This window comes from Mustela nigripes, chromosome 9 (assembly GCF_022355385.1).
Source record: "Mustela nigripes isolate SB6536 chromosome 9, MUSNIG.SB6536, whole genome shotgun sequence".
Lineage (NCBI taxonomy): Eukaryota > Metazoa > Chordata > Mammalia > Carnivora > Mustelidae > Mustela > Mustela nigripes.
In genome coordinates, this window is record NC_081565.1 from 13,511,095 (window position 1) to 13,539,069 (window position 27,975).

At 54.7% G+C, this 27,975-nt stretch overlaps 1 protein-coding gene across 6 annotated transcripts; it reads left to right on the forward strand.

The window, feature by feature from the left end:
• Nucleotides 1-9,723: 9,723 nt before the first annotated feature.
• PHF19 (PHD finger protein 19) lies at nt 9,724-27,516 on the forward strand. Of its 6 annotated transcripts, XM_059410917.1 has the most exons (15): nt 9,727-9,746; nt 12,233-12,433; nt 12,907-12,988; nt 15,270-15,365; nt 15,879-15,979; nt 16,524-16,672; nt 18,331-18,426; nt 19,186-19,254; nt 19,452-19,572; nt 21,822-21,889; nt 23,209-23,370; nt 23,921-24,008; nt 24,763-24,848; nt 25,963-26,058; nt 27,086-27,516. In XM_059410917.1, exons 2-15 carry the CDS (start codon nt 12,248-12,250, stop codon nt 27,426-27,428), a joined length of 1,743 nt encoding a protein of 580 aa, XP_059266900.1. In that variant the 5' UTR covers nt 9,727-9,746; nt 12,233-12,247; the 3' UTR covers nt 27,429-27,516. The 6 variants fall into 6 exon arrangements, with proteins under 6 accessions (XP_059266901.1, XP_059266903.1, XP_059266905.1 ...); XM_059410918.1 differs by lacking the exon at nt 27,086-27,516 and having other exon boundaries at nt 9,724-9,746; nt 23,153-23,370; nt 25,963-26,051; XM_059410919.1 differs by lacking the exon at nt 27,086-27,516 and having other exon boundaries at nt 9,725-9,746; nt 23,209-23,345; nt 25,963-26,051.
• Nucleotides 27,517-27,975: the final 459 nt, after the last annotated feature.

Genomic DNA, 27,975 nt, shown 5'->3' on the forward strand with positions numbered 1-27,975 from the left:
GGGGGGGGGGGGGGGGGGGGGGGGGGGGGGGGGGGGGGGGGCGCAGAACAGCTCAGCTCCACTGATCCAGGTAAGAGGAGGAATAGTGCTTCTTGCAACACAACTTGCGGCAAGCATGGTGAGGCTGGGAGTTCAAGCTTATCCCGGCCAGAGGTGCCCCGAGTGCAACTCCTCTGAGTTGCTGGAGAAATCCTGAGTCAAGTGCTATAGATCACAGAGCCGTTCCACCATGGCTGCACATTAGAACCATCTGGGGGACATTTTCAACCCACCAGTTAGAACCCCTGAGAATGAGAACACAGGTGTCTGCATTTTAAAGCTCCAGAGGTGATCCCAGCAGGCTCCAAGGAGGGGGGAGCAGGACACAAAACTGAGCACCTTCTCTCAGCCAAATCAGTATGGACTGTAGAGACACAGAGGCGAGGAAATCTCCTGGAAAGGCCGTCACAGCAAGTGCGGTGAGTGCTCTGGGGGAAGCCACAGGGGAGCACCTAACCCAGCCTGGGAGGCTCAAACCGTGTCCCCCATCCTCTGCAGGAGAGGCCTGGCTAAGTCTGGGGAGTAAATACCATCCAGCCGCATAAAGAAGGGGAAGGAAAATCCTAGCCAAAGCAAGGGTACAGTCCAAGACTCTGAGGCCCGAATGGAGGGGGGCAGAGGTGGAGCTGAAGGTTGCCTGGCACAGCAGGATCAAGGTTGGGGGTGGGGAGCGTAAGAATCCACGGTGTGGGAGGGGCAAATCACAAGGCCATTGAACTTGACCCTGAAGCTAAGAGGCACCTCTAGAGGGTTTTAAGGCTAGGAGTCATAGAGCCAGAAATAACCCATGATGAGCTTGAGTTACCAAGGAGGGCTTCCTGGAGGAGGTCAAACTTGAGTTGGGTATGGGGAGTAGAATTTGGAAAGTTGGCAGGGAGGGAGAGGTGGGGGCATTTTGATAACAGCCACTGCAGTTAAAACTCTTGAAAACCCTTCCCTTCCCCACACCCTTGGAAACTCTTTGAATCACACAGCCTGCCTGTGTTAAAGATGTGTTCGTCTGTTATTTGAAAATTGTGGTTTCTCTTTAAGAGATTCTGGGCCCCATCCTTGACTGGGAACCAGGAAGGAATGAAGAATGCATCCTCTTGCCCAGAGAGCTAATTACTGAAATACTGTGGGCCTCACAGGGTTTATGGCGTCACTGATCTCTTCCCCCATAACAGCCCCTCATTTCTAACTGGTCAGTTTTCAGTATGTTTTTATGGGCTGCCCCACAGCCAGTTAGAAGCTTTCTTCCCATAAACTCTCCCTGAATCAAGTAGCCAGGTTTCACATATTAAAATGAAAATGTCAAAGGGATTGTTTAAAATATATGTATTTAATATACATATGCATATTTCCATATATATACACATACCTCTATCTATCTATTCTCATTTGTGAAGCATCAGCTTATGAAACCCACATCAGAGTCCAATTACATCTGCTTTTTTTTTTTTTTTTTTTTTTGCAAAGATGCTGGTCAGGTTAGGATGTGGATAAAATCACTGGATGGCTTGTTTATCCATTCACTCAACAAACACTTACTGGGCATTTACTAGGTGCCAAGCTGTGAACTGGGCACCAAGATGAAAAGATGTCTCAGGCATGATTGCTCCATCCCCACAGCCCTCTAGGACTCAAAATATTTTATAAATATGTTTACACATGCAACTTTGTGAGCTGTTCCTGCTGTTATTCTCTCTACTTTTCGGAGGAGGAAATCGAGCCTCTTGGAGGTTAGATAACTTGCCCAGCATCGTGATGCTGATCAGTGCTATAACGTGCTCTTCCGTCATCCAAGTTCACATCTAAGTTCTATCCATTCTCCCTTGTTGATTTTCAAGCAACACCATCTAACCATTACTGGCTTAAGTAAGAAAATAGCTCCAAAGGTTTAGCTGTTACTTGTAATCTGTCCAGTGTCCACCCCCACCTAGAACCCGGGTTCAATTCTCCATTGTAAAGAAGGAAAAACAAAACAAAACTAGCACTCATTCCCCATAGCCACCATTACTATGAAAACATAGTGAAGCCAAATTCTTTGCCAGCATCATCTCCTGCCTGGATAGAGAATAGGCATGTGTGAAATACAGCCTCAGCCGGTTAGGTCCTTTTTCCTTAAGCCGACTCTTGAGTGAGTGGTGAGGGGACCCTTGCAACTAAAATTCACTCTCAGTAGAAGCCCCTGGGTCAGACTGTGCCTGCAGGATCCCATTGGCTGGGATTCCCATGGCTCCCTTGGCTCTGCCCTTTGTTCAAGCCTGTTCTCCAGCCTCTTGTTGGTTTTGTGAGCCCTCACTGTCTTCCCACAAGTCCCTCCTCACTGAAGATGGCCCGAGACAGTCCTGGTGACCTGTAACCAAGAATCCCGACTGATACGAGGTCACAGGTCCTCCTCCCGTTCACTGATCTAGCTGGAAATAGCCACCTTTCATGGTGCTGTGGGCACTGACCCAGGAGATCCTTACCAGGAAAACCATTTTTGAAATGGAGGTGCTCTGAAAATGTTGACACAGCCTCTGTTGCCAATACCAAAGACATATCCTAGCTGACAGACCCGGTTGTCCAGGCTCCTGCCTGTGTTCCGATCAGCCAGAAATAGTCCCCTGTTTGGCCTCACCACAGGGTTCCAGGCCTCTCCCTCTTCCAGGGGCCACCAAGCTTGATCTTCTAGGACCCCATTCTTGTCTGGGTCCTTCTGGCCCCTTCACAGTCATGAGTGTGGAGAAGCAGTCTGAAGTAAACCCTGGGGGTATGGTCTGCAGAAGGAGGGATGGGCTGGGGGATACGGACAGATGGACAGAGTGCCAAAGGGTAAGGAATTGGGGAGAGACCTACATATCGTCAGGGGCTGATCAGTAATCTGTAATCATATATAATATATGATTACATATACATATATATAGGTATGATATATATATGATATATAATCAATATATTATATATATATATGAAGCATTTCTTCTTCCCCAGGAAACACCAGGTTTTGCTCTTAAGGCCTCTAACTGATCAGATAAGGCCCACCCACGCTACCAGGGGTAATGCTCACTTAAATCAGCTTACTGCAATTGGTAACCACATCGACCGCATACCTTCTCAGCCACACCTAAATCAGTGTTGGATCAAACACCTGCGAGCTCTGGCCCAGCCAAATGGGTGCATAAAATTAACCACCCCAGAAGGGCCAGGTCAGAGGGGTGCCTCCGGCTAAGTCCCATAAGTGCCTGCTTCCCCACCGCTCTGGACCCTCTCTCATCTTCTCTTCTAACCGCCCCCACCTACCTTGGGCCTGTCCAAGCCTCACAGGTGACAGCCACATCTGGGAGCTCTTGAACTCACAGCCTCCTACTCAGGGTTGCTCCCGCACAAGCTAGGCTGCCTCCACATCTGGCCCCAGATGTCTCTTCTTCTCCGTGGCGGGAGGCCTATGGGACTTTGAATTGTAATCTTGGAAAAAGCCTCTGTAAGACACAGAGCTGAGGGGTCCTAGCTAACCTTGTTGGAACTACTGCCCTCCTTTAGGCCCAGAGATCAGGGAACAGGACAAACCAAAGACAGAGATCAGACTTGAGCGTTTCTTCTGAGGGCAGCAAAAGACTGAGGGTTATCTTGAAATAGCTGTAGAATTCTGGTGGCGGAATCCAGGCTCTCTGGGCTGAAAAGTCACGTCGATGTTCCCCCCATCCAGGCAGAGACTCCCTCTGACATTCATGAGAATGTCACCTAGCACAGAACATTCTTACCACAAGGGTTTTTAAACAAGTTCTGGCAATAGAGAAACTCAAGGACTGCTGGAGATCTGACAAAAACGATGTGACATAAATCTCTGGGCAAGGAGGCAGAAGTCTTGATCACGGCATGGCTCATCTGCTGATTGATTGCTTGACCTTGAACAAATCTTTTCTTGATGACCTTGAGCAAGCCTTACCTGCTCTCCAGGCACCAGTTTCCCCAGATGAGGAGTTGGACAACCTGACTTGGAAGGTCTTCTCCAGCTATCATGACTCCCTGCTCCCTGAGGCTGGTATCTAGCATGTCCTAGTTATATGGCTGAGGGCACATCACTTCACCTCAACCTCAGATTCATCACTGCAACATGGGAGAATCATAATGCCACCTTGCTCTTCTTGTATAGTGGCCTTGGGGATGGAGTGAGTGATGTGAGGGTCCCCTGGGTAAACTACAAAGCACAATTCATCTATAAAGTATTATCATAAGATGAAATATTGTATGAGGTATTTAAAGTGTCTTAAACGGCACAAGCCCCTATGACAGACCCAGTAGCAATGTTCATAGGGGAGAAAGGGCGTGGGGGTTAAAGGCTCTAGAGCCAGACTACTGGGTTCGAGGCTCATCTCTGCCAAGTTTACTGTTTCCTAAGGGTGAAATGGAGTCATGATAGCTCATGTGAAACCCAGGCTATGCCTGGCATGTGGCATATGCTCCACTCCCTTGGGGATCGTCATGAATATCCCACCATAAAGCAAAGGAGACAGAGTGGCTTGAATGTTATCTGTAATCCCCTCTGAAAGCATAGATGGCATAGATGTACTAAATAGCCAGTGCTCTTGCTTTGGGCTTGAATCCTCTCTGTCTATCAAATCTATATTTTACATGTTATTTGTATCATATCTATCAAAGTTCTGTTTGAATGTGGACCTATTTCACACAAAAGAGAAGACAAAATGGTCCTATGATAAAAGCAGCGTTTGGTGGTCTCATCTTTATACAAGAGCCTTTGTGGAGAAAGACTAGGAACTGCTCATCCCAAACATTATGCTTTAACCGGTGAGGACGTCGGAAGCCCAGATTAGGAAGTGACTTATTTAAGGCCACCCAGAGAGGGAGAAACCAAACTTCCATGCCGTTCATAGAGTGACAGTGCTGTCACAGGAGCCTTAGAGATCCCTGGTAGTTGCTCAAGGCTACCACTCCTTGCCTTGACCGCTTTCTTAATGTTGATGGGTCTGTCTCTGCAATCCCAATGGCCAGCTCTGGTCCAGACGCCCACCTCACATTGCCCTAAGTGTGGAATTCAATGAATGTTGAATTGTGAATAGAGCACACTTAACAGAGAGGGAGGCTACATTTCAGAGGAGGGAAGGGACCCACTGATGGTCCCGCCGCACGCCTGTGGGGAGGGCTGTTAGGATCCTCTGGGTCTCAGCAAGGTTTTTTTTCTCCCCTCCTGGGCTCAAAGAGGGGGCAGAACCTTGCCTTCTCTCTTTTCCCCAAAGAAGCCACAGGTAAAGGTGTTTATGGCTTGGCAGCTAACCAAGACCACAAGTACTTCAACAGGTCAGAGTCTGACCTTGTCAAGTGTCATTGTCATTGTTATTTTTTGTTTTTTAAATGGTGTTAACAATCATTCTTTCTACTATAATTTGAAAACACTTGACACCTCTGTGCCAGGGACGTTATTAACTGACCCCCAAATCTGGGCAGCGAAACACAGACGCAACTAGCTGGCTACCTGGCTTCAAGGGTAAAAGTAGCTTTACTATAGCTGTTTGTCAAAATTGTATTGCAACAATAATTATCCATATTTGTGAAAAGAAGTTTTTCTTTGTAGAGCACTCGAAAAATATTTCTGGAACAAAATTATGTTCTCTCAAAATAAGTTAGTGCTGTACTTTGAAAGCAGGTGGATTTATGGTGTAGGGACTATGTACACCTCTATAAAGCTGAAAAGATGGAGAAAATCACAAGTGACTTTTATTTCTTCCTGTGCCGTTCCCTATTTTCCAAGTTATCCTTAATAGGAAAAACTAGAACAGCGCAGTATACGGAGAAAGTTGAATACAGCAGGGAGGGTGACCTCCCCTGGAGGTCCTTTGGCCTTTTGTCGTCTCCTGGGACAGGCAGGTGCAGAGACACAGTTGCGGAGAAGGGGACCGCTCCTCCCTCCCTACTGTATGTGACCCTGGACAAATCACATCACCTGGCCTCCATATTCTCCCTAGGAAATAGGTCTGGAGGGTGCCCTGCCGGGGTCCCAATCTCTGGCAGGCCTCCGTGACAGACATGTTAGGACATGGTAACCGTGATGGCCCCACATACGTGACAGCTAGTGTGATTATCAACCCCTCTTTGCGCTCTCATCAAGGTCTTTAAAATTACCCAATATTTCAGGGGTGCCTGGCTGGCTGAGTTCGAGTCACACGCTGGGTGTAGAAATGACTAAAAACAAATAAAGGAAATTTCCAAATATTTTAAACATACAAAAAACAGAGAAAATGTTTTGAGCTTGAGAAGGAGAAGGTCTTCCGAGAACAGCTATGGACGGGCCACCCAGTTCTGTCAAATGTTGGCTGCCTTTGCTTCAGATATTTTTAGTTTCCTAAGAAATAGACCACCACAGTTAGAGTTAAATCCTCTGTGTATCTCTTTCTGATCTCATTCCCAACCCTCCTTTCCAGAGGTAACCACTAAGATTAATTCAGTGTCTTTGATTTCTCGTACACATTTTAACATTTTTTGTACCTGTGTCCCTAAATATATTTTTATATATTATATATATATGTGTGTGTATATATATATATATATATACATATATATATATATATATATGACAGTTTTGAGTATTTTGGAATACTTTTTTATAGGACACTGTACCTATTCCACAACTTGATGCTGGACTTGTTTTTTTTTTTTTTTTCCTTCTAGGAAACATCTGTGTTGAAGCTTATAGTCTTGGTTTATTTTTATACCCCATCTGTCACCCATGTATGAAGAGATCATCATTTATCTGGACATCTGAGGATGGACAATGAATTAAGGTCTAAGTTCTCAGCATCACAGGCAGAGTGAGTGGAGTGGAGTCACTGCATGGCAGGCAGAGGCAACCTGGACTTCATTAAAGTTTGTCAACACTTGTCCAGTGGAGCTGGAGCCCCTGACATGCTCATCAGCAGTGTATGGGGATTCCAGCCGTGCCACGTGCTCAGCAATCCCCCCACCTCACCCCATGTTGACAGACCTCTGGCTCTGCCTGTCTGGTAGGTATGAAATGAGGTAGCACAGCTCACAGCTCTCTTCATTTGCATGTCTCATGTGACCAGTGAGGCCGAACTTCTTTTCATATTTTTGGCCATTTAGATTCCCTCTTGTGTGAATTGCCCATTGCTATCCTTAACCATTTATTTTTATTTTTAGCAGTTGGGTTGCCCTTGTCTTATTTGTCCCCACTTGCAAGCCGCTCCTCCCGGATCCCAAAGTAAATTCAGATCATGGCACTTCCCACAGTTCTCTCTAGAAGATGCACAGCTTAGCCTGTCACCTGCCCAGTGGCCTTGGTTGGCTGTGGGCTGCGGATCGAGCATAGCCCCAAAGTCCGCTCCACCTTCTCTTCCAAGCTCCCCTTCCACTGCCTCCCTCCACTCCTGAACTCCAGCCCCAACAACACAGCCTGCTCTGTCCCAGGCTTCCTGCACATACCATTTTCCCCACCTGGAAGGCTCACCTCCCTATTTCCAGATTCTACCTACACGCTGCCTTTCCCAAGATATTTATACCCTCTTCTCAATTCGAAGTCAGAGCTGCCTCTGAACAATCACTGGTGATGCTCTCTACCCTTCTGGTGTAGTGCTTTAACAACTCCGCACTTTGCATACCCCTTTTTCCTCTACAGAAGCATCTGCTCCTTCATTATGCTATTTTAATCTTCATTCATAATCTGATTTTAACCCCATCAATGCAACCACCCGTGAGATGGAGTAGTGTTCCTAAGTCCTTTGAACAGATGAGGAAATGTGGCCTAAAAGGGAACCAGCTTACCCAAGATCCCATAGGGGCCCGGAGGCAGAACCAGACAGGAAACCAGGACTCTCCCAATTCCACAATCTAGATCACTGCACCACGCCCCTCATATGTGTATGTGTGTGTTGATGTCTGCATGTGCCCACACCTGATTTCCCTTGAAACTGTGGGCTTCCTAGCTCCCACTTTAGTCCCCCTGCAAGGGTGCCCTCAAGGAATATATAATTTCTTGAAACTACAGTAATCACAGCACACCCACTGGGTACCAGGAGCTGTACAAATATAAACTCTAATCTTCACAGCAACTCTCTTCAGATAAGGAAACGCAGGGTCCTACAGCCACTAATCCGTGCAACTGGCCCTTCAGACCCAGAGGCAGCCTCTTCCCCCCAATCAGCTCTGTCCATCGCACCCTAAAGGCAGAGCCAGCCAGCCCGAGAGATCATCCGCCCAGGCTGCGAGGCAAAGGGCCAACAGTGGGCAACCTGACAGTGAGCAAGGAAGGCTGGGATGGGGGTGTCCACTGACCACACCCATGATGCACACACTGGCCCAACCTCCCAGGGGGATCTGCAGAGCGGGATGGTAGCAGGTCAGAGGAGGCTGAAGGACAAGGTGGGGGGTTCTTTGCAAGTGTTCTCCACCCCACCCCCCCAACAGAGAGTGAGTCTGGATAGGCACAGGTCTGCCCTTTATGCCCTGGGCCAGGACACTTTCTGACTGGAGCCATGTCCGTTGCCTCTGTCTATTTCTAGGACGCTGCATGTTGTCTTTCACAGTGTGAACTATTTATACGTTGTGTTTGTGTCTGTGGTATTTGCGATTGTATTTTTGCGTTGTGTTTGTGCGCGATATGTCATTGGGATACTTTCTCTCCCGTGTCTGTGTTGTTACTGTGTTTTGGGTCTATGCCTGCTGCTCGTCTATATTACGCGTATGCTCTGTTGTGTGTCTATGCCCTGCACACTGTGTCTCTCCTTGTGTGTCTCTATGCCTGCATCCTGTAAGTGTCTCTATTGTGTGCTGTGTGTAGCACGCGTTGGGACCTTGGGTTCGCGCTGGGTGCGCCGTGGACCTTTCCATGTTCGGCGGGGGCCGTGTCGCGGTGCCGACCGTCCACTCGGCAAGTGCGGGCGGCCGTGCGTTCACGTGTGGGAGCCCCGTCCGGCCTCCCCGGGGTCGCGGCTCCGCGGGCAATCAGTGCGCGTCCGCACCTCCCCGCAGCGCGTCCGGGCCCGCGGGAGGTCTGCGCCCCCAGCACAGCCTGCAGGGTTTCCTCCGGCGGCGCGCGGCGGTGCTTCCGCGTGTGCCCGCGGCGTGGCCGGGTCGCGGCGGGCTCCGCGTCCCCGTGCTGTCGCGCCGCGTGCCTGCGCCCGGCGAGCGGGGCGGCGGGGATGCGCGCGCGGGGGGCGGGGGGTCGGGGACGCACGGGGGCGGGCGCGGGCGCGGGCGGGCGGCGCTGCGGGGCCCCGCGGCCGCAGGCTCCAATGGCGAGGCCGCCGCGGCCCCCGCTAATTACATAAGCGGGACGTCAATAATTCGCGGGAAAACGCGAAAAAGATGGCGCCCCGCGCCCGGGGGGCCCCTTCCTGAGCGCCCCGGCCCCTCCCTCCCCCGCCTCCCCCCACTCCTCCCCGCGGCGCCCCCGCCCCGCCCCGCCCCCGCCGAGACCCCGACCCCCGCCCCACGGGCGGACACTCGGCCGGGCAGCCGCGGGCCGCGCGCAGCCGCCTCCGCCGATGCGCCTGGTGGCCAGACTCCAAGTGGGACCGGCCGACACGCAGGCTCGCGGTAAGTGCAGCGGGGACTCCCCGCCAGACGCTTTGCTCCCGGCACACGTCCCTCTTTGCGAAGTCTCCCCGGACTTGGGCGAACCGAGCGCCTCGGGAGGCGGCGGCGGGGGGGGCGGGTGGGGCGGGGAGTTTGGTGTCCCGGGGAACTGCATGCCTGGGGCTGGAACGGGGGTAAGCGGCGTCTGCGGAGCGGGGGAGCTCCGCCCGGGTCCCGGAGCCTTTGGGGGCGGGGGGCGTGGGTGACAGGTCGCTGCTCCCTGGCCCCAAATCTTGACTTTTCCCGTTCGGGGGCGGAGGGTGGTGGTGGCGGCGGGGGTGGAGACCGACAGAGGCATTTGGGATTTTGCTCACGTCTGAAGTCAGGCTGCTGCAGGACTGGGACAGGGAGGCTTGGCGTCGGAGCAACCGAAGAGAGGAGTGCTTGAACCCGAGGGGGGTACCTCTGCAAGTCCCCCCCCCCCCGCCCCGAACACCCTTTTTTATAAAAGCCAACGGCCGCCCTGGGAGAGGCCCCGGCGCATGAATCATCCTCGCTTCCTGCCCCCGCCCGGCCCCGCGCTCCGGGTGCCGCGGATTTGAACTGGACGCCGACGGGAACCCGCAAACAGGCATTTCTTTGCAGATGGGTTTGAATCAACCAATCACAGCCGGCGGGGGCCCGCTCCGGGAGGATGGAGGCGCGGGGAGGGGGCCGCCACCCGGGGGCCCCCGCCCGGCCAGTGGGGGCGCGGCGACCGAGCCGGCTCCCAACGGTGCAGCGGAGGAGGAAGTGTCAGTTTGTGAACCTGCGGGGCCCCGGGCCCGGGCCCGGCGGGCGGGGACTTCGCAGCGACCGGGAGCCAGGTGGCAGGGAGAAGGCTGGGATTCGGGGCAATTACCTCGCCCAAGGCCTGCACTGCTCTGCCGTCCAGAAGAGGGCAGAATGGGGGTGTGGGGTGGAGGGGAACGTGGCCACAGTGTCGTCTGGGGAGCCTGGATCTCAGCAGTGCCCTGCCTGCCCCAGGGCCCCTGACAGGCACACACATGTATTCAGTTTCATATACCCACTGACACACGGCCGCAGACATCGGGAAACACAATCTCACAGGAGTCCACACGCACTGACACAGCAAAACACACAGGACTCTCTCCCTGTCTACAAACACCAGGTGCCCCCTGCCACAGCAGGGAGAAGGAGGGGACCAGAGTAGGGGGTGCAGGGAACAGAGCAAGGCTGTGTTCCTCTGGGCTCAGCGGAGAGTGTGTGGAGGGGCATAGAGCCAGGTGAACCCAGAGAGGGGAGGAGGGGGCCAAAGCTTGTGAAGACACTGGGGAGCCACAGAAGGTTTCTGGAAGGGAGAAGTAAGAATTGGTGGCCGTGTGGAAGTGTCTGGTGGGAAGACAGAAAAGCAGGGAGTGACGGGCAGTGCGTGCCGGTGGTCTCATTCCCCATTCCAGCACCCCGCGTAAGTGAGCACAAAGCTTAGGAAATAGTTATGGGATGAGTGAATGCCCAAGCAAAAGAGAGGCCTGAACTCAGACCAGGACAGGGACATGGAAAAGAGGGGCCAGATGCCAGAAATCCCCTGGGCTTGAAGTTGACCAACTGTGGCAACTCACTGGTTGGAAAACTCTAAAGGCGCTCGGGGGTTTGGGGGTTCCCATTAGTGGTCCCATTAGCAGGAAGAAGAGAGCAGTGGGGCAGAAGTGTGTTCTACAGGATGGTAGGAGAGACAGGTGCTGGGAGGGTGGCTTGTGTTGCCTTACCTGCTAGCAGCACATTTGCATCTGAGTAGAAACAGAGTGAGTTTAAATGTCCCAGGACTGGTTTCCATTAAATCACTGCATAATTGAGAGCAGAACGGGGGATTATGAAGACACAGGTGGACCATCTATACCCCGTCACAAGTCACCTAGGCGTTTTCCTTCCTAGGTGAGCTTCCTCTGGCCAGATCTCAGGGCAGGGGTTGGGCTGGGCTGGGGTGGGGGGTTGGTAAGCAGCGAAGTCTTCTCCATGCTCCCCTGGAAAAGGCCCTCCGCTCAGAACATGTTTGCTTAAGGGATGAATCTTCAGGCTCCTGAGCCTGGGAGTTCAGGCCACGTGGACATGGAGACTACTCTATGGTTGATGGAGAGATTCTTTATCTTTAGAAGGCAGCATGGTATGGGTGGGAAGAGAGGCAGGGTTTCGAATCAGCCCACTTGGGGCACCTGGGTGGCTCAGCGGGCTACAGCCTCTGCCTTCAGCTCAGGTCATGATCTCAGGGTCCTGGGATTGAGCCCCGCATCAGGCTCTCTGCTCGGCAGGGAGCCTCCTTCTCCTTCTCTCTCTGCCTGCCTCTCCTCCTGCTTGTGATCTCTGTCTGTCAAATAAATAAATAAATAAAATCTTTAAAAAAAAAAAAAAAAGAATCGGTCCACCTGATTACCTGATTATGAGCTTTGGCTTGGCCTCTGCCGCACTGGCCACTTTCCCTTGCCAAACCTCAGTTTCTCCATCCATAGAATGGGAATAATAAAGTCTCCCTCACAGGACTGTCACGAGGATCCCATGAGATGGTAGAAGTGCCTGGCACGTAGCAGCATAGGTTGTGTAAATAGTAGTCTCCTTCCCTCCCCAGGTGGACTGCTGAAACAGGAGAGCAGGGAATAAAAATCCTCTTCTCTTTCTCTTCCAGTGTCAGGGGAAGCCGATGGAGAATTGCTCTCTGGACCCAGGGACTCGGGACTCCTATGGTGCCACCACCCACCTCCCCAACAAGGGGGCCCTTGCAAAAGCCAAGAACAACTTCAAAGACCTGATGTCCAAGCTGACAGAGGGCCAGTATGTGCTGTGCCGCTGGACCGATGGGCTGTATTACCTCGGGAAGATCAAGAGGGTAAATCTCTCCTCCCTGGTCCCAGTTTCCAGGTGCAGCCTCCGGCCTAGGCCTCCCTCATGCCCCTCCTGCTCAAAAGATGATCCTGGAAGGACCCAGAACCTGCTTTTGCAGGTGCCATCTTTAGGGCCGGTGTCATCCAACCAGGTCTTTAGAATAGAGCTCTGTGTGCCTAGAGAACAAAACAGCATCAGGTTGGAAGGGATCTCAGAGGACCACCTAGCCTGTGCTGCCATCTGCATTCCCACCAGCTTGCGGTCCCCCAGACCCTGACTGTGGCCCCGGGTTCCGGCGCGAGTTGCCTCTGGAACTGCTGTCCTCCCTCCCCTTCGAGCCTAGCTCTGCTTTCGGGGGCACAAGGAGCAGGTGTAATCCCCCTATCCCGTGGGGACAAAAACGGGAGTGGAAGACCGTGTCCCAGTGGCTTTTCCCTGGCCACTTTTTTACATTGTCCCTCCCTGTTCATGCCCCAGGTCAGCAGTTCTAAGCAGAGCTGCCTTGTGACTTTTGAAGATAATTCCAAATACTGGGTCCTGTGGAAGGACATACAGCATGGTGAGTACTCCTAAGAGCTCGGACTCCCTGGCCCCATCCCTGGCCCTCTCTCCTCCTCCACTTGATTTTTTTTTTCCTTCTCTCCTTCTCTCTTGTACTGCTTGTGTCTGGCCTTGTTCATGGACCCCTATTCCCCAACAAGTCCACCTGAGCTGATAGGATGGCTAGTTGTGTGTTTACATGGAAAGGCACTTCTGACATCCATCATGCCCTTGACCACTCCCACGTCACGAGGGAGGCAGGCAGGTGGAGAAGGTGGCTCAGGGGAGGTGCCGGCAGAGCCGGGATGGCACCTCATCCCCAACTGCACGAAGCTGAGGGTCAGGCTGGGGCTAGGAATCTGGGCGAGGGGCCCAGGCAATCAAAACTGGCACCTCTAGATGTGAGCACAGTGTGCCCTGTCCACATGTGAAGAAAACTAGTGGAGGCAGCCCTAGTCTTGGTGGGAAGCCAAGAAAGCAGAGACGGACCAGGCATTGTGGAGACAGACATGCTTGGACAGAGCTGGACCGCCTTCGAAAGGGAGCTGGGTTGGGTGCCCTCCCTGTACACAGAGAGCTGACATTTTCCCACTCTGGCCGTCATTCTTCCTTCCCACAGACATGACAAACGCCACTCAGCAGTCCCAACACTCCTACGCTTCCAATACGGAGCTCCAAGTGTAGGCTCAGGAGACCTCAGGCCAAGTTTCAGCTCTGCCGCTCGCTAGCTACGTGTCCTTGGGCGAGTGACACCACTTCCCTGAGCCTCAGTTTCTTCCTCTGAAGAAAGGCGGTGATGACATTAGTGGCCTCACAGGCTGGTGACATGAGAACCCAAGTGTAGCACTTAGCTTAGCACTGCTGAGTTCCGGGGTGGCACTTCTGAAAGAATTTGTTACTGTAAGAAAGGACTTCAAGGAGCCTGCCAAGTAGAGGCCACAGAACCCAGCCGGGTCGTAGAGGCTCCAAACCACCCCTGTCTCCAAGGTATCGTGGTTGATGCTGAAGTGGAGACTCTTCTCCAAGTGCCCCGTCACTCTCAGTTTCTTCTACAAAGGTCTAAAGCATGGGGAGCTCTTCTTTTGAGCTACTCTCCCATCGTAGGGAGCCAGCAGGGGAAGAAAGACACCGGTGCTGGGGACCCTGGACAGGCTAACAGTGCTCACCTGTTAGGAACAGCTTGTCTTCCCAGCCAGATAACTGTGCCCCACAGGCAGGACAGTATCCCTCTAGCATCACCCAAGATGAGAGCACAAGGCTGAATAAGCCAGTGTTATTGATTACTTAATCAAGCTTACTACTTTATTGGCTTACATCAGCAGCTCACTTCCCTGAGCGGGTGCGGGTTCACTGCGACCGGCCGTGGCACATTCAGGAATAAGAGGCAAGAGACCATGTATTCAACAAATGTGTCTTGTACACATTATGTGTTACACAAAGTAGAAGGTCCTGGGGACTTAGTGATGAGCAGATACCATTTCTGCCCTTACAAAACTTTGAGTGTGCCAGGAGGACAAGACAGAAACGTGTATCAGAATGTATTAATATATATCAAACCTTTCACACATAAACACACATATTCTTCAACGGTAACAAAAAGTAAAGAAAAAAAAAGAGATGAGAAAGAACTTGCACATAAAAAGCAGTTGAACATACTTAAAATTCTTATGACATTTTTATTTAAGAAACAATTGGAAATATGAACACTAATTGAATTTGTTGGTTGATATTAAATTGTTTTTAATTTTTAGGTACAATAAAGGCACTGTAGTTATGTTGCATTTTTTTTTTAAAGAGTATCCTGATCTTCCAGAATTACATACTGAAATATTTTCAGAAAATGGTTAGGTATCTGGGAATTGATTCAAAATAATACAAGAGGAAGAAATAGATGGGAATATAGTCAAAACAAGATTGGCTATGAGCTCTTAATTGTTAAGAACATGGAGTTTCATTATATTCTATTATTGTTTACATAAAAAACTAAATTAGGCAGAAGAGGAAGCAGGATATGGTCAGAAAGAACAAAGGAATTGATGTCAAACAGTCATGGGTTCGAATCCCTGCTCTCCTACTTAACTTCTGGGACTTAACCACTCTGAGCCTCAATTTCCTGGTCTTTAGAATGGGCTGATGATACCAGGCTGCTCCAAATGGTTGGGGCGATTCAGTGAGTGGGCCCACGGGCCCAGTGCCAGGTCCCACACCGAGTAGAGGCTTAGTACCTAGATGGTAAATTTTTAAACTCTTCTAATTCCCTTGTGCCAGACCTGACCCAGGAGGGTTTCTCTCCCTTTCAGCTGGTGTTCCGGGGGAGGAGCCCAAGTGCAACATCTGTCTGGGGAAGACGTCAGGGCCACTCAATGAGATCCTCATCTGTGGGAAGTGTGGCCTGGGTGAGTGTGGTGAGCAGAGCACAGAGGAGGTCCTGACCAGAGGTTCCCCAGGCCCTGCTGGCCAAATGGACACGCCTCACTGTTGGGATCTCAGCGCTCTTCCTGTTTCTGTTGGAGCTCCAAGAGTGACAGGGGGCTGATCCTGGGAATGAGGGCCTGGGGAGGTGACCCTTGGGGAGAGCTGGGGAAAGTAAGACAAGATGTGCAGGTTGGAGCTCCCCCTAACCCAGTAGAGAGAAAGGGTGGAGAGATGGGACCCAGAGGCTGAAGCCAGACTGTGGTGTCTCCCCCACCGGGGCCCAGGCTGTCTTTGAGTTGCCTGCTTGGACACCGGCTTGCCTGCCTTGGTGAAGATCGCCGGCCGATCCCCCCCCCCCCCCCCCCCCCCCCCCCCCCCCCCCAGCTGCTCGGACTTGCTGCGCCCTCCCCAGCCCCGTGGTCTTTGGGTTAACTGGCACTGGCCTGGGGGCTGCTGCTCCCCTGCGGGCACTCACCACCCACCCTCTGCTGTAGGGTACCATCAGCAGTGCCACATCCCTAGAGCGGGCAGTGCGGACCGACCCCTGCTCACACCTTGGTTCTGCCGACGCTGCATCTTCGCACTGGCTGTGCGGGTGAGCCCTCCTTCCTCGCACTCCCTGCCTTTCCCCACTTCACCGGGAAGCCTACACGCCCTGGGCTCTGGGTCACAGAGCCTGGGCTTTGGAGGCAGGCAGTGCTGCTGCCGCTGACCAGCAAGTCATATGTCCTTGGCCAAGTTCTTTAACCCCCCTGAGCTTCAACAGATGGTACAATGGATCTGGGTTTGGTGCCAGGGGTAGGAAGCCCCCAGTAAATGGTGTTTGCTATCAAAAGACAACACCCATGTAAGTACCCCCCCAATACATATTGGTTATTATTGTTACCTATATTGTTACCTAAAATGCTGTTACTAGGAGAGCCTCGGGATGGAGAGAGGGTAGATAGATTTGGGATCGATGAGGAAAAACTTCTTGCGTTTCTCACTACGCCAGAATACCTGCGGGTCCGCGGGGTCAGCATGTCCCTTGCTAGCCGCAGCGTGCAGACTCGTGTGGCCGCCCCGCACCGCCACCCCTCCCAGCCACCAGCCCCCTGCCGGGACCCCCACCGCTGAGTCAGACCCTTATCTCCTTGCAGAAAGGCGGCGCGCTGAAGAAGGGCGCCATCGCCAGGACGCTGCAAGCCGTGAAGATGGTGCTGTCCTACCAACCCGAGGAGCTCGAATGGGACTCGCCCCACCGTACCAACCAGCAGCAGTGTTACTGTTACTGCGGCGGACCGGGAGAGTAAGGCTGCGGGGGCGGGGTCTTCCCCCGAGGGGCGGGGACCCGCGGCAGGGGCGGGGCCTCCCGGGGGCGGGGCTGTGCAGTTGGGGGCGGAGCTAAGGCCGCCGGGTGGGGCCCGGAGGCGGGGCTCGAGGGGGCCCGGAGGCGGGGCTCGAGGTGACCCGGCTTGCACTCTCAGACTGCACCTCCCGGAAAGGGTGGGAGGTATTGCAGAGAGTGTCCGGATCTTCCCAGCCCCTTGGAGCTGTGCGCAGACCCTGGGCCCAGTTCTCAGCGGAGTGTTCCCGTTACATGGGATTGTGAGCAGAGCAGCGATTAGATAATTCACATAAAATCTCACCCGGTGCCTCGCACCTGGTCAGCACTTAATACATGTGAGCTGTTACTGCTGGGGCACGGAATTGAGGATAAACCTTTCCATTCTCAGAGTCAATGAGACAGGCTCCTGGTGAGATATTAAGGTATTTTTCCTTTAGAAGTGTGCAAGCAGGGGGTGAGGGTCATGTGTCAGGCATGCTGTGGAGGGGATTCTTGTCCCTACTGTAGGGCAGGAGTCTTTGATTCTTCCTGACCTGGCTGGGTCCATGTAGCCATGGGTAACTGAGCCTGCTCCCTTGGACTGACTGGACCAGACATTGTGGCAGGAACAACAGAAGGGAGAGATGGGGTCTGTGTCCTCAGGACACAGCCCACAGGATGCATCAAAGTCCTGAATCTTATCCTCAAGCTCTGTTGACAAGTAGTAGGGGTCCTAGAGGCTGAGTTTATCCAACCTTGCTGGGTAATTTGGGCAAGTCCCTTAAAGTGCTTCATCTCTCAAGTGGGGTTAACAACCTTGGTGTCAACTTCCATGCATGTGGGAAGGTCTTTGGGATAAAAGGGAGAAATGCTTAACGAGACCTTTACAGAATTGAGACAGTGGCTCTCAGTGCTTACCAGGCAGAGCTGCTCAGGGTGATTGTTAAAAATGCATCTCCCAGGGGTTTCCTGAAACACCGAGCAGGTCTCAAGGGGACCAAGGGATCTTCAGAGTTTAACCCAGACCCCAGGCGCGCGCAGTCCAGAGACCTCACCTGGCAAGCTGCAAACAAAGCATCAGTTTTCATTAAGGAAGTGCCGCTTTGCTCTTCCTTCCCGCTCAGTGAAGCAGTCGTTGGATGACCATCATAGGGTAGACAGAGGACTGAGTAAGAAAAGCCAGACACGGTGCTGCCCTTGTAGCTTACAGGGGCTTTAAGGCTCCCACGACATCTCCCGGGCAGACCCTTCCATTTTGGTGGTGTTTGAGAAGCGGTGTGTGTGGTGCAGTCCAGAGATGGGGCTCTGGTGTGGCATGAGGAGTGCAGGTTTTGAAGGGAGAAAGCCAGGATTTGAGTCACCATACCCGACTCGCGTCCCGAGTGACCTGAGCAAGCCATTTAAGCTCAGAGTCCCCCGTAAAATTAGGGCAGTGGCCCGTCTTTTACCAGACGGCAGGATGAACCGATGGAACGCATGCCCGGACCGCCCCCGGTGCAGGCTCCGTCCATGCTCGGTGACTGTGAGTTCTCTTCCTTTTGCCCGTGGCGGAGTGTGCGTTGGTGCAGGGCCAGGCCGCTGAGGCCGCTGGCTGGCTGGGAGCTCGGGCTTGGCTGACCCTGACTCCTCTGGCTCTCCAGATGGTACCTGCGGATGCTGCAGTGCCACCGGTGCCGGCAGTGGTTCCATGAGGCTTGCACCCAGTGCCTCAATGAGCCCATGATGTTCGGAGACCGGTAGGTGCTCGGCTGGTCGGGCTCAGCCTGGGGTGGTGGCGGGGCGCGGGGTGGGGGTCATGGGGAGGGATTGGGTGGGAGAGCATCAGGGGGCAGCGGCTCTTCCAGCTTGCCTGCCGGGCCCTGCACATGCGGGGTTCTCCGATGGTGGGCCCCTGTCTAGGAGAGGCAGCTTGGGGCAAAGGAGGCCTTCTCAGCAGAGGACCGTACCAGGCCGCAGCCCCAGATGCCACCGATTTGTGGGGGGACCTTAGACACAGTCCCACCTTCCCTAAGCCCCAGTCTCCTGCAGTGTCTGGGGAAGAAGGAGAGAGGCAGCCCCGCCCCACCCCTACCTTGGCTACTCCAGGGGGAACTGGGAGGTGGATGATTGATCTGGCTTCTGATAAATGGGGCTAAGCTAACAGAAGGCTTCTGTGGGTTGCCCCAGATACTGTGCGTCTTGGTCAGTGTGTCGTGTTGGTGATTGTGTGCATGCATGTCTCAGAGGGGAAGAGGGTCCCCGCTCCAGCTCAGCCTAGCGCAGCTCGCTGCGAATTCAGCCGCCCTCCAGGATAACGTGGGGGAAGGAGGGGTGGGGAAGTCTCTCTTGGTCTTTGTCCCGCCCCATGCTAACCCCCACCCGCTGTAGGGCCACTAGCCCTTGGGACAAGGATGGCGCCGACTGTGGGAAGGCAGGAGGGCAGTGCGGGGCGGGGGTCTAGGCTAGGGTAGGGTGTCAGCCCCTCCCACCACAGGCCCTTCTCCGCCCGCCCCCAGGTTCTACCTGTTCTTCTGCTCCGTGTGTAACCAGGGCCCGGAGTACATCGAGCGGTTGCCCCTCCGATGGTGAGAGGGTGGGGCTTGCGGCCCACCCACGTCCCTCCCAGCTGCTCTGCTCCCGCCTCCCCCCAGGAACAATTCCATTTCCAGCCACCAGCTCCCAGCCTTGCCCCCGCCCTTCAGCCCGGACACAGGAGGCCCCCGGCCCTGGCCCGGCAGGCCGCCGCCTCACCCCAGCCCCACCTCCTCACCCTCTTACCCAGGGTGGATGTGGTTCACCTGGCCCTCTACAACCTGGGGGTGCAGAGCAAGAAGAAGTACTTTGACTTTGAGGAGATTCTGGCCTTTGTCAACCACCACTGGGAGCTCCTGCAGCTCGGCAAGGTACGCAGGACCGTGGGACGGCAGAGTGGCGGGAGGCAGCTCTCCAGGGGGCTTCCCAAGCTCCCAAGAGGGGAGTGGGTTTGCCCAGGACCAGACCGGGATCTGGGGAGCTGAGGGCTCCGCTCTTCAGCAGCCCTGCCTGTCTGTGAGGGCTGTGGGCTGGGGCAAAGAGCCAGAGCCTCTTAGCTGCTATGTCCCTGAGTCCAAGCCTCTGAGCCCGTGCCCTGCAACGGGCTTCCTGGCCCAGGTTTTGCCAGCGGGCGGGTTGGAGTCTCACTGACTTAGCAGCAGGGAGCTAGGGGTGGATCTGGCTCTCTACGGAGATGTTAGACCTCCAGGTACTTGGTTACGGTGGAAAGTGAAGTGGGCCTGCCCCCTGTTGGTCTCACTCTGCATAGCAGAAGTCGTCCCGCGGGGCCTGGGGCCTGGGACCCAGGGAGCAAAGTAACAAACCAGAGGCTTTCAGGACATCAGAGGTGGAGACTTGACTTGCTGAGCTGAGCTGAGCTGAGCTGGGACTAGAACCAAGCTCTCCCATGGGGGGCCATGCCCCCTTTTCCCTAACAACCACCTTAGAGTCCTTTCCACCAATCCAGAGTGAGGTATCTTCTCTACTGAGTGCCCCAAATCTCTCTTTGATAAGACAGGAATTTACAAAAAAAAAAAAAAAAAAAGATGACCTTTATACTTTGCAGAAGCTTTTCATATAATGACATCTTCATTTATAGTATCTGATAATTTATAAGACATAGATATTGTTGGGGCACCTGGGTGGCACAGTCACTTGAGCAGCTAATCCTTGGTTTTGTCTCAGGTCATGATCTTGGGGTCGTGGGACCGAGCCCCACATCAGCTTCTGTGCTTGGCAGGGGGTCTGCTTCTCATTCTCCCCCCCCCCCCCCCGCTTCCCCCCCCCCGTGGGTGTGTGTGCACACACCTTTTCTCTCTCTAAAACAAATAAATAAATCTTTAAAAACTGATACATATTGTAAAGCCTTAAAAAATAGGTAGAGCTAATATTTTTAATAACTTTTTTCTGATTTATAAAAAGAACACACATGTTCCTGGTAGAAAAACTGTTAAGTGCTAAAAAGTATAAGGAAATAGACTTTAAAGATTTTAGTTATTTGACAGACAGAGATCACAAGGAGGCAGAGAGGCAGGCAGAGAGAGAGGGGAGAAGCAGGCTCCCTGCTGAGCAGAGAGCCCGATGCGGGGCTCAATCCAGGACCCTGAGATCATGACCTGAGCGGAAGGCAGAGGTTTTAACCCACTGAGCCAACCAAGGGAATAGACTTTAAAAAAATCATCCAGGGGCACCTGGTGGCTGAGACGGTTAAGTGTCTGACTCTTGATCTCAGCTCAGGTCTTGGTCTCGGGGACTTGAGTTCGGGTCCCATGTTGGGCTCTGTGGTGGGTGTGGAGCCCACTTAAAAAAAAGCCACCCATATTCCCCCATCACACTGCACAAAAACAACTGCTACTGACGTCTCCCATCCTTTCTTCTATGTCTGCTTTTCCTTGGCTGACATTATATAGTAGATAAAATTTTAAATCATTTTTCTCAGTTTACATTACATCACAAATACTTTTCCATATTCTGAGTTTTTGTCAACATTTGTAATGGCTCCATTGGTTTCCAACATGGTTTACTCACTGCATTCCTTCTGGTTGGGCGAGTAGTCTCTTCCCCACTTTGCATACTTCCCGGTCATAGGACTGATGCACCAGGGAAGGTTTTTGTACTTAAAGCTTTGTTTGTATTTCATGTTCCATTTCTATGATAGAGCCCATGGTGTTTCATGACGGGGTCAAGAGCATGGACATTCTTAAACCTTTTTTTTTTTTTTTTTTTAAGATTTTACTTATTTATTAGAGCGTGCATGTGCAAGAGAGAGAGAGCAAGGCGGGGAGGGGTAGAGAGTGAAGGAGAAGCAGACTCTCCCACCGAGCAGGGAGCCCGACGTTGGGTTGGATCCTAGGACCCTGGGATCATGTCCTGAGCTGAAAGCAGATGTTTAACTGACTGAGCATTCCCCCCCCCACCCCACCCGGGTGACCCATTAAACCTCTTGATCCATCTAGGACAAGGTTTGACTCTCCGCATTTCCAGATGGAGAAGTGAGCTCAGAGAGGTGAAAAGATTTAGAATCCTAGAAGAAGTCAGGATCCTCACTCCGAGATGAGGGGAGGGAGGGCACAAGGGTCCTGTGCTGGGTCTGATTCTCCTGCTGGCTGCTCCTCCTCAGCTCACCAGCACCCCCGTGACGGACCGAGGACCGCATCTCCTCAATGCGCTGAACAGTTACAAAAGCCGGTGCGTGCAGGGGAGGGAGGGAGTGCGTGGGGCCCCCAGCAAGTGGGATTGGGTGTAAAGCATCTCCCTGACTCGTGGCCTTTGCTCAAACTGCTCCAGCCTGGGTCTCCCTCCCCTTCTCTTTGACTAGATGAGTCCTACCCATTCTTCAAGATTCAGGGAGCACCCCACCTCCTTTGTGAGGCCTCCCCGACCCCTCCAGCAGCATGATGTGTTTGGGTCCTGGCTTGGCTCCATGGAGGGTGCGCCCCTGATCTTTGAGGGCCCCTCCTGCTCCAGCCATCTGTGGTTCTGAGCCAGGCACGGAAGGATCCGTTCATCATCTCCCGGCCAGGCTGCAGCCTCCTACCTCATCCTCGGCCGTGTCTTCCCCTCCGGACTGCTGACACCTTCTCAGAGCACACAGCTGACACATTCCTTGTTGCCACTGCAGGGAGTGCCCAGGATCCTGAGCGCGGCATTCAAGGCCTCTCCTGAGCAGACCCTGCTCACGCCTTCTGCCGCTGATCTTTTACCGTATTTATTCTGGGTGTCAGCCATTCTGAACCCACCACTCTCTCACTCAGAGCCTTGGCTCCGACCCTTCTGCTAATTAGAGTGCTCTTCCATCTCTTTCGCTCATTTGTTCCCTGGATGGCTGTTTGTTGCAGCGTTACTCTGGGCCAGCCCTGTGTAGGTGCCGAGGATGCAGTGAGGAATAGCACATGGTCCCTGCTTCTGTGAGGCCCCTCCAGACATCTCTAGATGCAATCATCCACTCTATCATCCACCTTCTCGTGGTTTGGGGCCCAGACACAGTGCTAGTCTTAAAGAGTGGGGTCTCCTGCCCTCCCTGTGGACAGTCTCCTGAGGGTAGGCCTGTTTGAGTCATCTCTGCAGCTCACAGTAGCTCAGCCAGTGTTGGAAGGAGGGAAGCGCCTGGAGGTGTTTGCAGTCTCCTTGGGGAGACCAGAAAGCAGAATGGCGTAGAATCCAGTGTCTCGGCCATAGCAGTTCCGCTGGGGGCTGGAGGAGGCCCTGCTGTAGGAGGTGACCTCAGGGCTGGTTGAGGCATGGGAGAAGGAGAGGGAGAAGAACAGCAGGAACCACACATGTGCAAGAGGCAGGACAGGGAGGAGCCCTCAGCCACATTCCCAGCCACCCTCCGGGACCCCCGCTCCCACGGGCCTTGAGGAATCAGCGTCTCCATGGACAACCCTGGGTTATAGCTCTAGGCCCAGGGAGGCAGAGCAGGTTATTTTAATGCTTGACTCTCCTGACCAGGAAGACGATGGACCGACAGACTCCAGAGCTTTCTCCTTCCCCGGCCCACCCCCCAGGTTCCTCTGCGGCAAAGAGATCAAGAAGAAGAAGTGCATCTTCCGTCTGCGCATCCGTGTCCCCCCCAACCCCCCAGGGAAGCTGCTGCCGGACAAGGGCCTGGGGCCCACCGAGAGCGGCGGCGCCTCTGAGCTGCGTAAGAGAGGAAAGAGCAAGCCTGGGTCAGTGCCCGGGGACTGAGCTCAGGGGTCTCTGCTCCTCCCAGCTCCGGCCCCAGCCAATGGGCTGTGCGGTGGGCCCAGAGGGGACGGTGGCATCCACGCAAGCAGGGAAGACTCCAGCAGGGAAGATCTCCACCCGGATAGGCCCTACTGGAGGCACCAGAGAGGGCCAGTTAGCAACCGAGCTGGGCCTCAGTCCCACATCCTGGGCTCCCTCCACCGTGGCCCCTGTTGCCTTGCTTGGAGGGCAAGCCAGGTCATGGGGCCCAGCCTTGCTGGGTTAGGGCTTAGGCAGAGAGGGAAGGGGAAGTGAGTGTGTAAAGGGTCCCTGGCTCTCCTGGCCGAGCTGAGCGCCTTGTCCTGGGCACTGGGGACAGAGCAGCCTCCTCTCTTTTCTCCCCACCATACCCGCCCCCCACATCCTCCCACACCCACTGTCTGGAAAGAGCGCCTTTCCCCACCTCCACTGCTGTGTCCCCAGTCCTGTCCCTCCTCCCTCTGGGCCTTCAGGCTCTGACCCGGCCCCCCTCTCCCCTTTCTGTCTCCACAGTTTGTTGCCTCACGAATTCCAGCAGCAGAAAAGGCGAGTTTATAGAAGAAAAAGATCAAAGTTTTTGCTGGAAGATGCTATTCCCAGTGTTAGTTTCTTGTTTTCTTGCTTTCCACATTCACACACAGGGTCAGCCCATATCAGGGATTCCTGTGCAGGGAACTGAGCCCCCCAGGCCCGGGGGCACTCTGTCACATCCCTTAAAGGAGAAGCCAGATCCCTGCCAAAGGCCAGGCACTGCAAGACCACTCCCTTGTCTTCCCAAGTTCTCCCCAGAAGCCAAGGGGGGCGGGGCAGGGGAGGTAATGTCCTTGCCCCCACAGTCCTGTGGGGTCACTGTGGACCAGGAAGGGCCAGTAACTCTCCTGAGGTCACACGTCAGCCACTGGCCGAGTTCAGCCTGGGACAGGTGCCCAGAGCACTCCTTCCTTAGTGGCCAGGCATTGGCACCACAGCCCTCCGCGTGGGCAGGGACACTAACGGTCCTCACATGTCCTCCAACCTGACGGCGTGCGAGGCACTCGTAGGCAGCCTCTCACTCTGCTGTGCGTCCCAACCCCTTGAGCCGGGAAGCATGGCAGCTCTTCTGTCCACCTCGGGCAGTTCAGACAACTGAGGCCCAGAGATAGGAAGGTCATGCAGTCAGCTAGAGACAGAGTTGGGGGCAGGACCAGGATGGTCCAGCTCCCTGGTCAGCCTAGGACGAAGGAGTGGGTGGCAAGTCTTACCCTGGGGAGGCCCAGTTCTCAGAGAGCCTGTGTGGCCCTCGGCGGAGAGAGGGTGCTCTGGGAGGTGGCTCTGATGCTCACTGACCCTCATCCCCATCCATCCTGTGTCCACAGAGCGACTTTACCTCAGCCTGGAGCACCAACCACCACCTGGCCAGCATATTCGACTTCTCGCTGGATGAAATTCAGAGCTTAAAAAGGTAGCCGTGTGGGGCGCCTGGGAGGCTCAGTTGGTTAAGCAGCTGCCTTCAGCTCAGGTCATGATTCCAGGGTCCTGGGGTTGAGCCCCGCATCTAGCTCCCTGCTTAGCAGAGAGCCTGCTTCTCTCTCTCCCTCTGCCTGCCACTCTGCTTACTTGCACTCTTTCTCTAGCTCTCTGTCAAATAAATAAATAAAATCTTAAAAAAAAAAAAAAAAAAAAGGTAACTGCAAGGAACCCAGCAGAGAGCTACTCTAAAGCGTGGCGGTAGAAGCAAGCAGTGAGACCTCCTTCCCCCAGCAATGAAAGAAGGCTCTGGAAGGCACAAAGCAGAGAGCCTTTCAAGGAATGGAAGCTCCCTCAAGGGTCATTCCAGTTAAAAGGGTCCAAACGGCGTTAGGCCACCTGCATGGGCTGCCTGCTGCTCTTCCCACATTTGAGCGGTCTCGGCACACCCTCCTTCCTCCTGTGGGAAAGCTCCAGGACTCCCAGGGACGGCTCCCCAGAGCAGGATCAAAGGCCAGGCCATGTGGCCTGGGCCCTCCGGTCCTCTCCAGCCCCTCTCCTGCTCCTCCCGGCCCTCAGATACCAGAATTGCTTAGGTCATCCCACATTCCCGTTCCTCCAGGGAGCCCTCCTGGACACTACCCAGATGTGCGGACGCTCCTGTGTATTCCCACAGCCCCTCGTGCTTGGTGCACCTCAGGGGAGGGACTGCATAGTCCCCCATTTCAGTTCCAAAAGGATGAAAAGTCATGTGGTGCTTCCTGTTGGAGGAGGAGGGCTTCGGCCAGACAGGCCTGGGCTCCAGCCCCCTCCCAGCGGTTACTAACGGGGCACCTTCAGCACAGTCCTCCGGCCTCTCTGAACCTCCTCACCTGGGACTGCCTGGCTGGTAGATGGGAACAGAGGCTGGAAATGGAGGCCCTTCGGGTCTGTGGAGTAGCCAGGTGTCGGGGCCAGGCTCATCAGGGCTCCCATCACCGCCAGGGATGGTGCCAAGGGGAGGCTTTCTCTAGTGTCCCGGGACTCCTTGGACTTGGGAGGGCTGGCAGAGTGGAAGGCGGACAGGCAGACACGCGGCGGGGGGCAGCTCACCCTCTCCTCCCTCTCAGTGCCAGCTCAGGCCAGACCTTCTTCTCAGATGTGGACTCCACTGACGCCGCCAGCACCTCCGGCTCGGCCTCCACCAGCCTCTCCTATGACTCCAGGTGAGGTCCCTGCGGGACGGACTCGGCCTCTGTCCTTCTCCCTAGTCCCCCCCCCCCCCCCCCCGCCCCCCGGCCCCATACCTCCTCAAGCGTGAGGACCTGACCCTCTCTGCTCTGTAAGTCTGGGTCTGGAACCGTCTGGTTTTGAGTCCTGGGGTGCAGACGGGGCTGCATATGGCCACTTGGGATGCTCTGCCTCAGCTGCAGGGGATGTGACACTTGTCACTGGGAAGTTTCCATGCTAGGGTCTTTGGCCTTTGTGTGCCATGGCTTTGCAGGTCTCTGTATGGTGTCCTGCTTCTTGGCTGTCTACCTCTGTGGGGGTCTGGGAGAGGGGACAGAAACGCCTGGGGACCTGGGCAGGGCTACAGTGTGTCTGACAGGAGCCGGTCCCTAGCGGTGCGGGAGGCTCCTGCACCTGCATGCTAGGACACTGGCCTCCTGGCGTCTGTGCGCCCGCGGGCATCTCGGGGCGCCACCTTTGTATTTGTATTTGGTTCCTCCAGTTTCTTTGGTTCTCCGAGCTCTTCGGGGCTCGCTTTCTGTTCCAAAGCACCTGTGGACACGCACCTCTTCTTTTATGTGTGTCCGTCTCTCCACCAGCTCTTTCTGTCCCTGTGTGTGTGTTGCACGCACACGCACGCCTTTCTCCAGTCCAGGCTCTGGGGACAAGGTCCGTTAGTGTGTCGGTCCTGTCTGCCCACACCACTGGACGCCTAGCTGCAAACGAGTCCAGGAGCACCCAGGGAAGGGACCAAGTAGCGCCAGCAGGGCCTCCGCAGGCATGCTTTCGTGGGGGGCACACCCTCGTCGGAATTCCGGGCTCACTGCTCCCCCGCAGCCAGTTTCTCCTCCTCCCGAGCCTCTTCTGGCCTGTGGGGAGGACCCAGGGACATACTCCATCCCCCGCCAGGCCCCAGGCCCGGCCCAGTGCCCGGTGCCCGGTGTCCAGGGGTGCTCGGGAAGAGGGCTCGTCAGGATGATCCCACCCCGTTCCTGTCGTCTCCCTCTCCCCATGCTGACCTAGACGGACGGTGGGCAGCCGCAAGAGGAAGCTGGGGGCCAAAGCGTACCTGCCACTGCGGGCAAAGCGGCGGGCAGCCGAGCTGGGGGGGCGCTGCCCCTCAGACAGCAGTGCTGAGGCGGCTTCGGGCCCCGAGCGGCTGGACGAAGGCATCGACAGCCACACCTTCGAGAGCATCAGCGAGGACGACTCGTCCCTGTCCCACCTCAAGTCCTCCATCACCAACTACTTCGGCGCGGCCGGGCGGCTGGCCTGTGGGGAGAAGTACCAGGTGCTGGCCCGGAGGGTCACGCCCGAGGGCAAGGTTCAGTACCTGGTGGAGTGGGAAGGGGCCACCCCTTACTGACTCGCTCCGGGAGATGCCCGCAGCCGGGAACCCCACGGAGAGACCGTTCTCTCCAGGCTGGGGTGGGGGAGGAGCGCGACAGCTCCCACGTGCCTGGCAAGAGGCCCTTCCCACCTGCCTGCCAGCCCGTGGCCTGCGCCGCTCTGCGCGCCCGTCCTGCTCCCAGGCCACCTCAGCCTCGTGACCCCTTTGCCTGTGTCTCTAAGGTCCCACTGGCTGTTACTCGGTGTCTCCACATACTTCCTCAGACTGTTTACCTGTAACTCCGAATCTGTGTCCCCCTGGCTCTCTGACCCCTTTGTCTGAGGCCCAGGTCTTTCTCTTTGTCCGTGTCCTTCTCACTCCTACCCCATTTGGGTGTGTGTGTTTACACACCTACACACGCATGGCTGTCCCTCTCCTGGATGTCCTTCGCACTGGACCCACGGGCAGCCAGTCGACCCAGGGATCGCATTATAAGAACCTTTAAGCATGGCTGAAGGTGGAGAAGGGGACACGTCTCAGAGCTTCTCCCTCCTGCTTTCCTGCCACTCCCTGCTGCCCTTGG